This window comes from Miscanthus floridulus, chromosome 2 (assembly GCF_019320115.1).
Source record: "Miscanthus floridulus cultivar M001 chromosome 2, ASM1932011v1, whole genome shotgun sequence".
In the NCBI taxonomy this organism is placed as follows: Eukaryota; Viridiplantae; Streptophyta; class Magnoliopsida; order Poales; family Poaceae; genus Miscanthus; species Miscanthus floridulus.
Genome location: NC_089581.1, coordinates 4,233,281 through 4,250,679, shown reverse-complemented (window position 1 = coordinate 4,250,679; position 17,399 = coordinate 4,233,281). Strand labels below are relative to the sequence as shown.

The window sequence follows — 17,399 nt, the reverse complement described above, 5'->3', positions numbered from 1 at the left end:
GATACTATAGCTGAGGGATTCAAGGGTCGCAGGCAGCTTCCCTATGCTCACTGGATCATGTTTCTTATCCGTAGAGTAGTGCTTGATAAGCCCCCTAGTATGATGGATGAGTATACAGGTGCCACCACAGAGTTCCCAGCTTACAACCTATCATAGAGGATCAGACACACCACTCCTCAGGCACCTAGACAGCCTAGCCATCGTCCTGACATGCCAGAGTCCGTAGCTTAGCAGGATGAGATCATCAGAGGGATTGCAGCCACTGAGGAGGAGGAGCTAGAGGCACAGCAGGAGGTGAGCGAGTACAGTGACAGTTCTAATGATGACTACCTGCCTATTCCTCAGATGCCTCCACGCAGACACGATGCAGAGGCTGGTAGCTCTAGTTCTGCTCCACCTGCTCTGTAGATAGACCCCGCTCTCATTGCTATTCTTGAGCGGATGCAGCAGACCCAGGATAGACAGGCACAGGAGATAGCTGCTACTTTTGCCCAGTTTCAGACTCGACAGGACGAGTTCCAAAGGCAGCAGTAGGCCATGTAGCAGCAGCAGCAGCAGATGCATTAGCAGCAGATACTCTTGCAGCAGCAGCTTATGGGTTTCATGTAGCATGTAGTGACAGCTCTTGGGGCCCCACAGCCACAGACTTCGCCCTAGCTTGCTCAGCCTGCTTCCATCACGATGACTCCAGCTATACAGCCCAGTGGGCTTCAGGGTCAGGGACAGCCTCCAGCTCAATTTGCTTCACCTCTTATACAGGTGTCCCAGTGGTTGGCCTCACCCGTGGTAGCCCCGTAGTCCACTCCACTTCAGACGGGCTTCACACCAGAGCAGTCCTCGCTATTTATGCCTGACATGTCAGTCTCCAGAAGTCTTGGAGCATCCTTCAGCGAGTTGACCAACATGCCTACTCCACCTCATATGCATACTACCGGTCCGTCTACAGCAGCCCCAGTCGCTGTGACTACTCAGAGGCTCCCCTCGTCTATCGCCTCGTCAGATCCTATGACAGACATACTAGCAGCTTCATAGGCAGCACCAGCCCCAGCTCAGACCCAGACCGCTTCAGTGACACTTCCTGCCATGGAGGGTCAGTCAGTTCAGAGCTTAGGGTTAGATGATGATGGTGCCCAGTTCCAGCTTGCCCCATGTTCTTTAGCGCCCGGCTCGTCCGCTGCTGCCCCACCGACCGACCCCTAGGTTTTGGTGTTTGACGCCAAAGGGGGAGAGGGTGTTCGAGTATGTAGTCTTAGGGGGAGCTACATTAAGGGGGAGCTAGTTATATAGTATTAGCTTATTATATATATTTGGAGTTTTATTTGTGTGATACACTATTACTTTTGCATTCGTGTGTTTACTTTCATGCATACTATTATATATATGTGATAGTGTTTTCTACGTGATTGTGATATATGACATGTGTGACTTCTACTTTGCATTATCTATATGTCATATCACTTGTGTTATGCTCATTTGCTTATGCTTCCGTATTTATACTTCGAAGCAAATGAGATTTGTTATTTGTACTCATACTTAATTCATATCCTTTGAGTACATTATGTTGGCTTGGGTTATATAAGCTTGCCTAACTCTTTTGTTCTTATCAACAAAAGCTTATATGAACCAAGCCCGTCAAAAACCTCACTCTTTAACATACTCGAGGTGGTATTGTCATCAATCACCAAAAAGGGGGAGATTGAAAGCATCTAGGCCCCTAGTTGGATTTCGGTGATTAATGTCAATACAAGATTACTATGACTAACGTGTGTTTTGCAGAGACAATTAAGTTAGGTCACGGTAATGGAGATCGATTGGGCAATCGAGGTTGTCATGCCCCTACGATGGAAATCATTTCGGTTTTCAAAGGATTGACGACAAGGTTAAGGATGACTAGTTCTAAGTGTCGATTGGAGTTGGAGAGACACTTAGAGTAGTTTAAGACTTTGTTTTTTTTCCTTTGGCCATACTATTAAGGGGGGTATGGACGGGTAGCTTGACCTAGTTGAGTCTAGTGAGTTAGGTGTGGTGCACACTTGTTAAAACTAGCTCTAGGTAGCTCCTATGAATGCCTAAGATCCTTTGGAGCAAACTTCATTCACATATGATCGAGAGTTGGAAGTGAATAGAGGGTCAAATACTGACCGGACGCTGACTCCGGTGCGACCGGACGCTGGCCGCAGGGTCCGGTCAGTTCATTTGACCGAGGAGAACAAGTCTGGTGTGACCGAATGCTAGAAGGTCAATGTGACCGGACGCTGAGGGCCAGTGTCCGGTCGACTCCAATAAGGGTCCAGACTTGAGAAAGTGTGACCGGACGCGTCCGGTCAGTGGTGATCGGACCCTGAGTATCCAGCATCCGGTCGATTACAGTAAGCATCCAAGAGCGACCGGACGCGTCCAGTCAGTACTGACCAGACCCTGACAGCGTCCGGTCATCACTTGAAAACTGTTGCGCGGGTTGAACTGACTGGAGCGTCCGGTCAAAATGATCGGAGTGTCCGGTCATCCCGCAGAAGCTCATAATGGTTCGTTTTTCAGGCTGCCTTATAAATAGAAGCTCCACTCGTGTGTGGAGTTACTTTTGCTCATTCCAACAGCTGAGAAACACGTTTGTGAGTGCCAAGAAGAGCAAGGTCCTAGTGAGGTGTTTGTGATTTGAAAATCCAAGAGTGAAACCTCATTAGTGAATCAAGAGTAGACAAGTGTGCATCCATCTTCTCATTAGGCTTCGCATGGTCAAGTGAGAGTTTGTGCTTGTTACTCTTGGTGATCGCCATCACCTAGATGGCTTGGTGGTGATTGGGAGCTTGGTGATCACCTGGCGGAGCTTGTGGGTGACCCAACTCAAGTTGTGAGCGGCTTTGGGTGATTCGCCGTGACGGAGTGTCGAAGAATCAACCCGTAGAGAGCACTTGATCCTTGCGCGGATCAAGGGGGAGCTACACCCTTACGTGGGTGCTCCAACGAGGACTAGTGGAGAGTGGCGACTCTCCGATACCTCGGCAAAACATCGCCGCGTTCCTCTCTCCATTTACTTTGAGCATTTACTTTGAGCATTTACTTTGAGTATTTACTTTGAGCAATTCAATACTTGTCTTTACATTTATAGAATTGCTATGCTAAAGTAAGTTTGGAACATAGGTTGCAAGTCTATTGTGCGTAAATTTGATAGAAACACTTCTCTAGGCACAAGGGGTTAATTGGGCTATCCGTAGGATTTGATTATTGCAAGAAAATTTAGAATTAGCCCAATTCACCCCCCCCCTCTTGGGCATCTTGATCCTTTTAGACATCAATTCACCAAATTCTTTGCATGAGTCTTCATTTGATGATCCAAAGATGATATCATCAACATATACTTGACAAATGAAGATATGCCCATCAAGCTTCTTGGTGAATAGTGTGGTGTCGACCTTCCCAATGGTGAAGCCCTTGTCAATGAGGAAGTCCCGAAGGTGCTCATACCAAGCTCTTGGGGCTTGCTTAAGCCCATATAGTGCCTTGGACAACCTATAAACATGATTAGGATATCTAGGGTCTTCAAACCCAGGAGGTTGATCAACATAGACTAGTTCATTAATAAAGCCATTTAAGAATGCACTTTTCATATCCATTTGATATAGTTTCATTTCATGATATGATGCATATGCAAGAAGGATATGGATGGCTTCTAATCTTGCAACCGGTGCAAAGGTCTCTCCAAAATCCAAACCTTCAACTTGAGAGAACCCCTTTGCAACTAGTCTTGCCTTGTTCCTTACAACAACACCTTGATCATCTTGCTTGTTGCAGAACACCCACTTCGTTCAAATGACTCTTGCGCCTTTTGATCGCTCTTCAAGAGTCCAAACTTCATTGCGAGTGAAGTTGTTCAACTCTTCATGCATGGCATTGATCCAATCCGGATCTTTAAGAGCTTCTTCTACCTTGGTAGGCTCATAGCAAGAGACAAAAGAGTGATGAGCAATAAATGAAGTAAGTTTTTGAGATCGAGTCAATACACCCTTTGATGGACTCCCTATGATGAGATATTGTGGATGATCTTGTAGGAGAGGTGTGTTTCTTCTATTGACCACTTGAGGAAGAGGTTGTGGAGCATCAACATCTTGTGCTTGTACCACCATTTGCTCATGAGAGATATGAGTATCTTCATTTTCCACTCTCCTATCCTTTTCACCATCTTGTAGTACATTTGATGAAGAAGGTTGGTTAATGACTTGTACATCATCTTCATCATCTTTTGGCTTGATGTCTCCCACCGGAATGTTCTTCATAGCCTCCCTCAATGGTTCATCACCTACATCATCAAGATTCTCATGTGCTCCTTGAGAGCCGTTAGATTCATCAAATTCCACATCATATGTTTCTTCAACCAAGCCGGTGGCATGATTAAATACTCTATATGCTTTGGACTTCAATGAGTAACCAACAAGAAAACCTATATGACAACGTCTTTGAAACTTCCCTAAGTGTTGCCACTTCTTGTAGATGTAGCACTTGCAACCAAACACCCTAAAGAAGGAGACGTCCAGCTTCTTCCCATTGAGCAACTCATACGGTGTCTTGACAAGGAACTTTTGAAGAAATAGGCGGTTGGATGCATAACATGCGGTGTTGATTGCTTCCGCTCATAGAGCTTCGGGGGTGTTGTACTCATCTAGCATTGTCCTTGCAAGAGTGATCAAAGTCCGGTTCTTCCTCTCAACTACACCATTTTGTTGAGGAGTATAGGTTGCGGAGACTTCATATTTGATTCCAACTTCATCACAATAAGCTTATATATTTGTGTTGTCAAACTCTTTGCCATTATCACTTCTTATCTTTTTGAGCTTCACTTCAAATTCATTTTGAGCTCTCTTGGCAAACTTATTGAAACAAGATGCAACTTTGGATTTGTCATGAAGGAAGAACACCCATGTATACCTTGAATAGTCATCCACAATCACAAGACAATAGAGATTTCCTCCCAAACTCTTGTATGTTGTTGGTCCAAATAAATTCATGTGTAGGAGTTCTAGCACTCTTGTGGTTGACATGAAAGCTTTGGTTGGATGAGTGTTTACAACTTGCTTGTCGGCTTGACATGCACTACAAAGCTTGTCCTTCTCAAACTTCACATTCTTCAACCCTCTCACCAAATCATTCTTCATAAGCTTCTTGAGTGAGCTCATCCCAACATGAGCAAGTCTTCTATGCCATAGCCACCCAAGTGTCGTTTTGGTGAATAGGTAAGTCTTCAAGTTTACATCTTCGGAGGTGAAGTCAACTAGATATAAGTTGTTGTATCTAAATCCATTGAATATCACTTGATTGTCATCTACCTTGGATACAACAACCTCCTTCTCGGTGAATAAGCATTAAAAGCCAAGATCACACAATTGCCTAACGGATAGCAAGTTGAAGCTCAATGATACAACATAGAGTACATTGGAGATGGAATGATCATTTGATATTGCCACTTTGCCCAATCCTTTAACCTTGCCCTTTGAATTATCTCCAAATGTTATTTTCTCTTGTCCATCTACCTCTTCATCTAGTGAGGTAAACATACGAGGATCACCGGTCATATGTTGAGTGCAACCACTATCAATAACCCAATGACTTCCACCGGTCTTGTAGTTCACCTACACACAAGAGATTCAATCTTTAGGGATCCAAACTTGTTGAGGACCCTTCACCTTCTCAACAAGTAACTTAGCCACCCAAATCTTCTTAGGGATACTCTTGTTGGGGGGTCCTAAGAACATGACTTTCATCTTTCCACTAGAATCTTTTCTAAGCATGTAGTGAGCATTGAAAGCAAAGGGTCTAGCATGCTTGGGCAAGGGTTGTGGTGGTGGAGTTTGACACTCATGAGCAAAGTGGCCTTCTTCTCCACACTCAAAACATCTCTTTGGCTTTAGCTTTGGCTTTGATTATTGGTGTTGAGCTTGAGTCTTCTTCTTCTCTACACTTGCCAGATATCCAATGCCACTTCTATCCATCTTCATGATGGTATTCATGAGTAGCTCACTTTGGAGATGCTTGCCTCTAGCAAACTTGCTCAATCCCACCTTGAGATGCTCTTTCTCCATCTTGAGCTTCTTGTTCTCTTTCCTGAGAATATCATTATTGTTCTCTTCCTTGAGTTTCTTGTTTTCTTCTTTGAGCTTCTCATTCTCAAGGATCAACTCTTTGTCATGATCAAGAGTTTCTAGCACAATGGTGTTGTGACTTTTCATCTCTTCAAGATCTTTCATGAGCTTCTCATGGTCACTCTTGAGCTTGACATACTCATCATAGTCATTGCACTCAACCACTTGCTTGCCTTTGCTACTAGATCCATGCTCAATGCTCTCATCAATTAAATCATCACATGAGGTAGCTATATCAATCTTAACAACATGGTTAGTAGCAACATGTGGCTCATTTGATAAAAATTCTTGTGCAATAACAAGGGTATCATAATTGATCTTTAGAGTTGTATATTCATCTTTTAGCTTGTTGTGACTAATGATAAGCTCATTGTGCACCCACTCAAGTTTATCATATTTATCTTTAAGCTCTTTCTTAGAAGATTTGAGCTCCTTGAGTTTGGATGATATAGAGTCATTTGTTTCTTTGAGCTCATCATTAGCCTTTTCCAATGTATCACACTTAGCTAAGAGTGAATCATTTTTAGCATCAAGTTTTTCATTTGTAGCTCTACTCTTTCTAATGATCTTAGTGTATTTTCTTAATATTTTGACAAGATCATCATATGTGGGTGAATCATCATCGCTATCACTATCATCATCACTACTATCATCACTCTTAGTTACCTTGCGTTCACCCTTGGCCATAAGGCATAGGTGTGTAGAGGATGATGGCGATGGTGGCGGTGAGGATGCAAGATCAATAGCAATAGCGGCCACCTTCTTATTGTCACTCTCATCATCGGATGATCCACTTGATGAATCAATGTCCGTGAGCCAATCACTGACAATGTAGGCCTTGCCACTCTTCTTCTTCTTGTGGAAGTCCCTCTTTTTGCCATCTCTCTTCTTATATGGCTTGTTCTTTTTCTTTTCATCTTCATCGCTTGAATCATCTTTCTTGCCCTTGTTCTTGAACTTGTCTTTCTTGGGCTTTGTGCATTGATGAGCTAGGTGGCCAAGTTTGCCACAATTGTAGCAATCCATCTCAGAGATTGGCTTTCTTCTTGAGCTAGTGAAGAACTTCTTCTTCTCGCCGTCAAACTTGATGCCACTCTTGTTTAGCTTCTTTAGCATCTTGGCGGTCTTCTTCACCATGAGAGCAAGACTTTCTTCATCATCTTCATCACTTGAGCTCTCATACTCAAGTCTTGCCTTGCCCTTATCTTGGCTAGCTTTGAATGCTAAGTCTTTCTCTTTCTTCTTTGTAGAGGATGAGCCATCTTGTGGTGTGATGTGCATATACATCTCATGAGCATTGATCTTTCCCAAGATTTGTGTCGGTGTAGCGGCGGAAAGATCACCTTGATGTAGCACGGTCACAATGTGTCCATATTTGTCAATGGGGAGGACACTCAAGATCTTTCTCACAACGTCGGATGGTGACATTTGAGTAAGTCCAAGCCCATTGACTTCCTCTACAAGAACATTTAAACAAGAATACATTTCATTAGCACTTTCTTTGGGAAGCATCTCAAAACAATTTAGCTTTTTAATTACAAGATGATAGCGTTCCTCACGCTCACTCTTGGTTCCCTTATGGAGCGCACAAACGTCCGACCATAGTGCATGGGCGTCTTTGTGGTTCCTTACACGATTGAACACATGTTTGTAAAGGCCTCTAAAGATGGTGTTGCGAGCCTTTGCATTCCATTTTTCATAGTTTACTTCATCGCCTTGAAGTTGTGCGACATTCTTAGATGTTGGGAACCCTTGAGAGGCGGCTCTAAGAATTCCAACATCTAGAGCTTCTAGGTATGCCTCCATGCGAATTTTTTAATATGGAAAATCATCCCCCTCGAAGATGGAAGGAGGTCCATCCCCGTGAGACATCTTGCTCTAAGCGGTTAAGCTTAAAAACATAAGCACGAGGCTCTGATACCAATTGAAAGGATCAAGATGCCCAAGAGGGGGGGTGAATTGGGCTAATTCTAAATTTTCTTGCAATAATCAAGTCCTACGGATAGCCCAATTAACCCCTTGTGCTTAGAAAAGTGTTTCTATCAAATTAACGCACAATAGACTTGCAACCTATGTTCCAAACTTACTTTAGCATAGCAATTCTACGAATGTAAAGACAAGTATTGAATTGCTCAAAGTAAATACTCAAAGTAAATGCTCAAAGTAAACGGAGAGAGGAACGCGGCGATGTTTTGCCGAGGTATCGGAGAGTCGCCACTCTCCACTAGTCCTCGTTGGAGCACCCGCACAAGGGTGTACCTCCCCCTTGATCCGCGCAAGGATCAAGTGCTCTCTACGGGTTGATTCTTCGACACTCCGTCGCGGCGAATCACCCAAAGCCGCTCACAACTTGAGTTGGGTCACCCACAAGCTCCGCCGGGTGATCACCAAGCTCCCAATCACCACCAAGCCGTCTAGGTGATGGCGATCACCAAGAGTAACAAGCATGAACTCTCACTTGACCACGCGAAGCCTAATGAGAAGATGGATGCACACTTGTCTACTCTTGATTCACTAATGAGGTTTCACTCTTGGATTCTCAAATCACAAACACCTCACTAGGACCTTGCTCTTCTTGGCACTCACAAACGTGTTTCTCAGCTGTTGGAATGAGCAAAAGTAACTCCACACACGAGTGGAGCTTCTATTTATAAGGCAGCCTGAAAAACGAACCGTTATGAGCTTCTGCGGGATGACCGGACGCTCCGATCGTTTTGACCGAACGCTCCGGTCAGTTCAACCCGCACAACAGTTTTCAAGTGATAACCGGACACTGTCAGGGTCCGGTCAGTACTGACCGGACGTGTCCGGTCGCTCTTGGATGCTTACTGTAATCGACCGGACGCTGGATACTCAGGGTCCGATCACCACTGACCGGACGCGTCCGGTCACACTTTCTCAAGTCTGGACCCTTACTGGAGTCGACCGGATGCTGGCCCTTAGCGTCCGGTCACATTGACCTTCCAGCGTCCGGTCACACCAGACTTGTTCTCCTCGGTCAAATGAACTGAGCGGACCCTGCGGCCAGCGTCCGGTCAGTATTTGACCCTTCATTCACTTCCAACTCTCAATCATATGTGAATGAAGTTTGCTCCAAAGGATCTTAGGCATTCATAGGAGCTACCTAGAGCTAGTTTTAACAAGTGTGCACCACACCTAACTCACTAGACTCAACTAGGTCAAGCTACCCATCCATACCCCCCTTAATAGTACGACCAAAGGAAAAAACAAAGTCCTAAACTACTCTAAGTGTCTCTCCAACTCCAATCGACACTTAGAACTAGTCATCCTTAACCTTGTCGTCAATCCTTTGAAAACCGAAACGATTTCCATCGTAGGGGCATGACAACCTCGATTGCCCAATCGATCTCCATTACCGTGACCTAACTTAATTGCCTCTGCAAAACACACGTTAGTCATAGTAATCTTGTATTGACATTAATCACCGAAATCCAACTAGGGGCCTAGATGCTTTCACACAGGCCGCACCTAGGCCGCAACCTGGGCCTAGGCCGGCAAAGCGCCGCGCGCCCTCACGCCCGCCTGGGCCGGCGATGGCCCGTGGATCCATGGCCGTTGGATTTGATCGGATGGTCGCGCGCCGTCTTCGGCCGGATCAAAACCAACGCCGCGCGGGGGGCCTGAAAACCCTAGGTCATTCGGCTCTTCCCCTTTCTCTCTCTTCGCTCTTTCTCTCTTCTCAGCCGCAGCGGAGACAGCCGCCACCGAGCAGCCGCGAGCGAGGAAAGCAGAGCGGGCGGCCATGGCGAGCCTTGACGCCGTCGCCGGCCCCCTCGCCGGCGCGCGTGCTCCCCAATGGGTGAGCACGCCGCCGTCGAGCGACCTAGCCACGGCGCTTCCTTGGCCGAGCCCATGCCCCCGGCTCGGTTTCTTCTCCCGCGCCGGCGAAAAGGTTCATCCGATGCACCCTAACCCTACCCCTACTTTCCCCTTTCTTTCTTTTGAGTTGTTCTTTTCGGGTTTATCTGAATGGGGAAAAACTAGGGTTAGGGTTAGGGTTTGTTCTTGCCGATTCGTTTTCTTTGCTTTTGATTTCTTTCTTTTCGTTCATCCGAATGGAAAACTTGGGGTTAGGGTTAGGGTTTCGACCCTTCTTTCTTTCTTCTTCTCCTTTTCTCTCTTTTGGATTTGCGTCTAGGGTTCTCGGAATTCGACCCTCCCTTTTCCCCTTCTTCCGATTTGATTTGGGGAATTAGGGTTAGATCTTAGGGTTCGGTTTTCTACTTTCTTTCCCGATCCGCATCAGATCGGTCGGTTTCACTTCCCCGATCTGATTTCTTGTCGAACCGTGGCTCTGGTACCATTGTTAGTTTCGTTTTAGGCATATTCATCAGATCGGGATGTATTGGTAGTAGGAATAGGTGTTCGGGATCACAGAGAGACAGAGAGAAAAGGGGTGATAGATTGCAAACCATCAAATGCCGTAGTTGTCGAAGCTCCGGCCGGGGTTTCTTTGACGGACGCCATCTGCGCGCCGGTAGCGACGTTCGGTGGAGAGGGAGTTGGCGCTGTGGCGTCCTCGGCGGCGGCGTGTGCGTCGGGGTGGCGTTGCCGGCGTCGGTGATGCTTCCCGTCGCTGGCAGCGCCCCTTCTCAAGATCGGGTCTAGGGTTAGGATGTCAGTGGGGTGACTGGCGGCGCGGTGAACCTCGTACTGCGAGCCCCGGCCCCCACCTTTCCTTTATAGCGCTGTGCGACGGGGGTCCACCAACCATGTAGGGTTGGGGGCCCCCGATCAGGGCGCGAGAACCAGGCCCAAAAGGCCATTGGGCCTAACTGGTGAGAGATCAAACCTAACAGCTAGAACAACCGATAAGCAGTCAGACTCAATAATGGTTTTACTCCGTGACTATTCCAAAGCTAGTCGCACCCCTTCTAAGCAAGCTAAGCCTTCGATCTCCTGTGCATTCATCCCATCAAAGATGGTCTTCGAAATACAAAAAATAGCCATACCTGCACTGTCCCTTATCACAATACCAATGCCCGCACGTCCAATTGCTTGGTCAAAAAATCCATCGACATTAACTTTCACCCATCCTTGTTTAGGAGGCTTCCATCTTTCTGATAATTGCCGAGCTTTTCTTTTTTCTCTTTATCCTCCCTGCTTTGTTCATATTCTGTCTTATAAGCTCATGCATGTGATAAAATCATAGGAGTAAGTTGCTGCTACAAGGAAACAAGCAGCGCTTGTACACTTACGTACACAGCCCCTGTGAGTCGTGACACGGCATGCATGTACCCTACTTAGAGCAACAACAGGATCGACGCGACTAGGTAGCCGTATTATGAAACCGTATTCGTGTTTTCTCAAAGACATAGGCACGCACAAGTGTTTAGCTAGTTCTGGTTTCGTACTTTGTCCGGACCACGTTGGAGTTTTCTTTCCGCAGAGCCAGCGGCGGATCCAGAAAAAAAAATATAGGAGGCTTAAAAAAAGTGCAAGATTAGAACAACATAAGTCCATTTTATCTAAAGATGTAGTAGTTTATAGCGATTTTATACGAAAACAAGTAATGATTCGCGGAGAGGAAAATGTTGTTTTCTTTCCGGTTTCTCACATTTTGAGTTCATCACAAATGACAATCTCAATTGAAAATGTGATGCTCAGCTAATGTCGACTAAATTTCGCTCAAAGCAATTACCAGAAGCTAATTAGTAATTACAACAGAATTGCCACGCAGCTTTGTCAACATTGCATATGGCCTTAATAAAATGCCAGAGAATTAAAATGTGCAATTAAAAGCTAATTAGTAATTACTATACAAGAGAACGGCCCTGAATATTTTATATACCTGGGCAATTTCTCTAGCATTTGCTATTTTGCTTAGCCTTCGGGCCTTGATTGGTCTGGTTGATGTGGTGCCGTGGTTACTGATGTTTGCCGTTCCCAGTGAGCCAGATGCTGCACAAATACAGACAACAAGACAAGCACAAATCAGAGAAAAAAAACAAAAAATAGTAACTTAGGACTCGTTTGGATGGGCTAAGGCTAGTTACTAGTTGGCTAAAAATTAGCTCAAAATTCATCAAGGTTGGCTAGCTAGTTGGTTAAAAACTAGTTGGAGACTTGTTTAAAAAATTAGCCCCTCCTATTAGCCCTCTTGTTTGAATACACTAGAGATAATATGGGCTAATTTTGAGCTAGCTAGTGATTAGCTTTTGTATGAAACAGGCCCTTAGTATTATAGTATCGAACGGACTAATGGCTGGACGGCCGCCCGGACAAGTCCGCTAGCCCCTGGAACCTCCGCACCTACACGATGCTGGCGGGCACGGCACTAACAGATGGACGCCGTGGCACCGCGTCACCGCCCGCACCTCCGCCTCCGCGAGCCACGTTTGCATCTGGATCCGCCCCTTGCCCTACGCCTCGTTCACCCACGACCGCAGGTCACTAAATCCGTGCAGCCGTCGATCGTCGTCTCCGCTGGCGCTAGGGCTACGAACACAGGATGACATGAGTCTCAAGGAGGACGGGGGTCGGGAGTTGCTCTCGCACAGTCACTGCACTAGGCTCACGAGAAGATTCCTCAAGCCCAAAATGCATGGGCCTTGTTTGGCTATAACAAATCCAATAGTATAGGAAGAAGCAGGCCCATAGCCCAAGTCGCGGCCAGGGAGTCATCTTCTAGCTTTAGACGAGAGTTCAACCCCTCCTTCAAGAGTTCATACCTTCTGTCTTGAACCCATTGCAGGGAGCCGCCAAAACCCCACGGTCGCCCCGGTGCAGGGGTGTCGTGATCACCATTGCAGTTCCTGCGGCCAATGACAATAGAGACGTACTACTACCGTGGTCGCTACTCCCTCTGCGACAACAGCCGCCTACGGCGGAGCACCGCCGCACCAGGAGCGCTTGATCTGAGGTGACACGGGATCCAGGAGGCCCAGGACCAGCAGGCAGCGCATCATGATGTGACACGGGCTCCATGAGATCGTTGGTGGTAGGGGGGCTCGAGCCCCCTGCCCCACCGCTAGATCTGCCTCTGGGTAGAGGAATCCGAGGGAATCCTCACAAGCATGGCATGGGCGGGCTCTTGCGCCCTAAACATGCATGCAAGAGCAAAGGCTCAAGGGGTAGGGACGAGCTCGAAGACTGCAGGGTCTTCCAGAATGGCCAAACGACGAGTGCGCTGCTCGACGCCTCGCTTCCGCCGGGCGTCGGCATTTTGGGCGCGCTGCTCGATGCCTCATGTCCGCCCCACCGCTGGATCGATGGCGGTAGGGGACTGAGGGGGTTCCATGGGTTCAGCGGTAGGGGGGCTTGAGCCCCCCCTCCTGCACACTAGGCAGAGGGGACTCATTGTTTGGGCAAAAAACTGAATCATTTTTCTTTCACCTAAGAATTGAGCTCGCTTGCAATTAACTAGTTGGAATTTCTAGCTAGTTTTACTCAACCCAACAAATCTCAACATATTCGTGCGCGAGTCCAATTGAGAAACTAGTTTCGTCCCATGAATGGAGCGTTCCATCCCAACAACTCGGCGGCCTCTTTCCTACGGTTTCTTTTCTTCTTAGCCCATTACCAGTTTCTCACCCCAAGGCCCAAAGGCCCAAGTCCTGAACCTGATGCCCGCCACGACACTGCAGCGGCGCCACCCGCGGCAAATTTTCTTTCCTGGTGCCGGTGCCATCCGGGAATGGAATGCGCGCCGTCATAGCCTACGGTGCCCCACAGTTGTCGCCGAGTAGGAGATGAGTGCCCATGCGCACGTACGTTTGCCATTCTTCTTTACGAAGGAGTAGTTCCTTATGCCCTGTTTGGTTTCCCATAACTAAAATTATTAGCTACTAAAATCAATGACTAAACTTTGTTTCTAGTGACTAAAGGTGATTAAATGACATTAAAACAATTCAATAAAGACCTAACAACCCCTAATGAATGCCTAAATCAGGATGGGACTAGCAATAACGAGGGACAACTCTTGTCCACTAGGCACTTTTATCCACTTTTAGTTATTCTTGGGTGACTAACTCTTTTAGTCCTTTTTTAGTCAATTTGTTTAGCAGTTTAGTAGCTAAAGTAACTAAAGTTTAGTAGCTAAATTTTACTAGGGGTAAACGGCCCTAAGCTCATGCATGTGATAAATCGCTGCTACAAACGAACCAGACAGTAGACAGCAGACAGCTTGCACTTGTACACGTACATTCCACGACGCGCCAGCCAGTCGTACACCAATCCTTGCGAGTTGTGTGACACGACACAGTGACGCACTAGAGCAACAACACGATCGACACTTCTTATACCTAGATATAATTACTTAGCCGCTAATAATAATATCAACACGATGATCCTGCAGCTAGCTACTAGTGGCATGTGCATAGTGCATGCATGGTTTGGTTCCATGACCACACCGTAACTACGCGGCGACGAAGCCGGCGGCGCACTCGACGTCGTCGCCGGCGGCGGCGGACTTGTCGTCGCCGACCCTGCCGGCCCTGACGGTCTGCTTGTACGAGCACTTGGTGGCGACCAGCGCGTAGAATGCCAGGTTGACGGCGCCGATGCACGCCAGCAGCCAGTAGAAGAGGTCCAGCCTGCTGTGGTTGAGGTCCTTGGCGAACCAGCTGGCGCGCCCCCCACGCGAGCTGGCGCGGTCAGCCGCCGTGATCACCAGGCTGCTGAGGAAGCTCCCGGCGCCGATGACGCTGAGGTAGAGGCCAATGCCCAGGCTGCGCATGCCGTCGGGGACCTGCTCGTAGAAGTACTCCTGCAGGCCCACCAGCGCGAACCCGTCCGCCACGCCCATCAGCGCGAACTGCGGCACCAGCCACAGCACCGACGGCGGCCGCGCGGCGGCCGAGGCCGCTGACAGCAGACGCCGCCGCTCCACCGCCGCCGCCACGCCCATCCCCGCGATGGCGAACGCCATGCCGATGCCGACGCGCCGCAGGATGCTGATCCCGCGCTCCCCTCCCGTGGCGCGCCGCAGGTACGGCACCAGCGCCTTGTCGTAGGCCGCCACCGTGGCGATCATGGCGAGCGCGGACAGCGCAAAGATGGACGCCGGCGGGAGCTCGAAGTGCGGGCCCAGGCGACGGTCCATCACACTGCCCTGCTTGATGAAGAACGTGGACACCTGCGCCACCGCCATGCCGAACGGCAGCGTGCACACCCAGATGGGCACCATCGCCAGTACCAGCTTCGTATCCTCCACCTGCGTCACCGTCGCCAGCCGCCACGGCCCGAAAGCCTCCTCGCCGGCGCCGGGCTCCACTATAGCCGCCATGTCGAGGAACCTGCAGCACGTACCATACGTCACGCTCAACCACCGGTCCACCGCTCATGCTTCGACTGCTCCTTTTGCTTTTCGGAGATCTCTTCCAGATTTGCTCGCCCAGGAGCAGCAAAAATGGATGAACTCGGATCGCGATCACGAGGCACTAGCGACTGTTGCGTCAATTCTAGGGAGCCATTGCATTTCGTGATCGCTTTTTGTTTACGCGCCGATCGATCGTGAAAGGTAAAATAAAGGCCGTTCGATCGGGGAATGAAAAGCAACGTCAGTGAGTTGTTGTTACCTCAGCTGGTAGGTGTGGCAAAGCAGCCTTTTGTTGCCACTCTGCGGCGACCTGACCTCGTACAGCTCGTCGGCGTCGGCCGGCAGCGGGAGCCGCCTCTTCCGGAAGGCGGCGACGAGGACCTGGAGCAGCGGCGTGAGCGGGCTGCCCTCGGGCACCCTGTATCGGTAGGACCGGCGGCCGGCGAGGAAGACGGCGAGCGAGGCGGCCATGACGGCGGCGAGCACGACGGTAGCGGCGCCCCATCCGACGCGCTCCTGCGCGTAGATGATGGCGGTGACGCCGAGCAGGACGCCCGAGCAGAGCGCGCAGTTCCACCAGTTGAAGAAGGACATCTTCTGCACCCGCTCCGCCGCGTGGGCCTCGTCGAACTGGTCCGCACCGAAGCTCTCCAGGGCCGGCTTGTGGCCGCCCGTGCCCACGGACACCAGGTAGATGCCCGCGAAGAAGAGCGCCTCGTGCAGGCGCGGCGAGTGGTCGGGCCTCAGCCCCGGCGCCAGCTGCGCCGTCGCCAGCACCGTCAGACCCTGCGTGCATGCGAGGAAGAGAGAGGAGGGGGGAATGTGAAGCCGCAGCTGCTGCCGGTTGTTTGTGTCATGGCGAATGGCGTGCGAGGAGGGGGATGCTCACCAGCAGGTAGACGGCGGTGGAGTAGACGACGGTTGAGAACCTGCCGAGGTAGCCGTCGGCGAGGAAGCCGCCGAGCAAGGGCATGAGCGTGGTGACGCTCATCCAGTAGTTGGCATTCTTGGCCGCCACCTTCAGCTCCTCCTGCAGCACCTTGGTGAGGTATATCATCAGGCTCGTGGCTATGCCGAAGTAGCTCAGCCTCTCGCTGAATTCAATCACTACATGGCAAAAAGAAGAAAGAAACCCCATGTAATTAGGAAGAACACCCGCGACAATTGATCGATGCGTGCAGCTCAATCTAACTAAACTACTCACAGATGATGAACATTGCGGCCTTCCACGATCCGGTGGTGGCGCGGGAGGGAGACCTCCCGCGGTGATCAACGGAGGAGTCGTGCACCCAGACCTCGTGGTCATCGTCCACGACCCCAACCTCCAAGCTCTTCTTCTCCATCCTAGCAACCAAACACTTCGATGAAAAGACAGGCCGAAGGTCTCACTCCCTTTAATTTTCTAGTGAAGAGGAGGGTTTTTGTTTGATCTATCTATCTAGTAGCTGACCAAATAAATGCAACAGCATTGTTCATGCCGCTCTTGGAGTGAGGCTGATAAGAACTGGGTGTGGTCAGGTCTTTATATAAGATATAAGATAAGAGGCAGGGGGCGAGAAAGGAGCAGGGAAATGGGAAAGAGGGGAAGAAAAGGCAGGCGCCGTTCACAGTGGTCGCCGTTGTGTTGAGGAGAGAGATGTGCAGGAATCGAATCGAGCAAAGGAGAGAGGTGCCTGAGCCTGACGGTATGTATTTTTCCCCTTCTTTTTTGGGGAGAAAAAAGAGGCGAATCCGTGGAGGGAATTTGATAATGTGGCAATTGTTGAGTAAGAGCATCTCCAAGAGTTTGTCAAATTTTACTTAACAAATCTTGTAATTTGTTAACTCCCAAAATTATATGCCAAGTAAAAAAACAATCCATCTCCAAGAATTTGGTATTTTTGACTTGGTAAAATAAAAAAACCCGTTAACAAAACGAAGAGGCCCGCTAAGCGAACGAAGAGCCCCTCTAAGAAACGAAGAGCCCCGGATGCCAAGCCGTATAC

General features: G+C 48.8%; 1 protein-coding gene across 2 annotated transcripts; it reads right to left on the bottom strand.

The window, feature by feature from the left end:
* Nucleotides 1-14,220: 14,220 nt before the first annotated feature.
* LOC136537703 (protein NRT1/ PTR FAMILY 5.6-like) lies at nt 14,221-16,890 on the bottom strand. 2 transcript variants are annotated; one of them, XM_066529663.1, is made up of 4 exons: nt 16,619-16,851; nt 16,304-16,444; nt 15,674-16,200; nt 14,221-15,391 (listed from the first exon to the last, which is right to left on the bottom strand). In XM_066529663.1, exons 1-4 carry the CDS (start codon nt 16,718-16,720, stop codon nt 14,512-14,514), a joined length of 1,650 nt encoding a protein of 549 aa, XP_066385760.1. In that variant the 5' UTR covers nt 16,721-16,851; the 3' UTR covers nt 14,221-14,511. The 2 variants fall into 2 exon arrangements, with proteins under 2 accessions (XP_066385760.1, XP_066385759.1); XM_066529662.1 differs by having other exon boundaries at nt 14,222-15,391; nt 16,304-16,521; nt 16,619-16,890.
* Between the last annotated feature and the right edge of the window lie 509 nt (nt 16,891-17,399).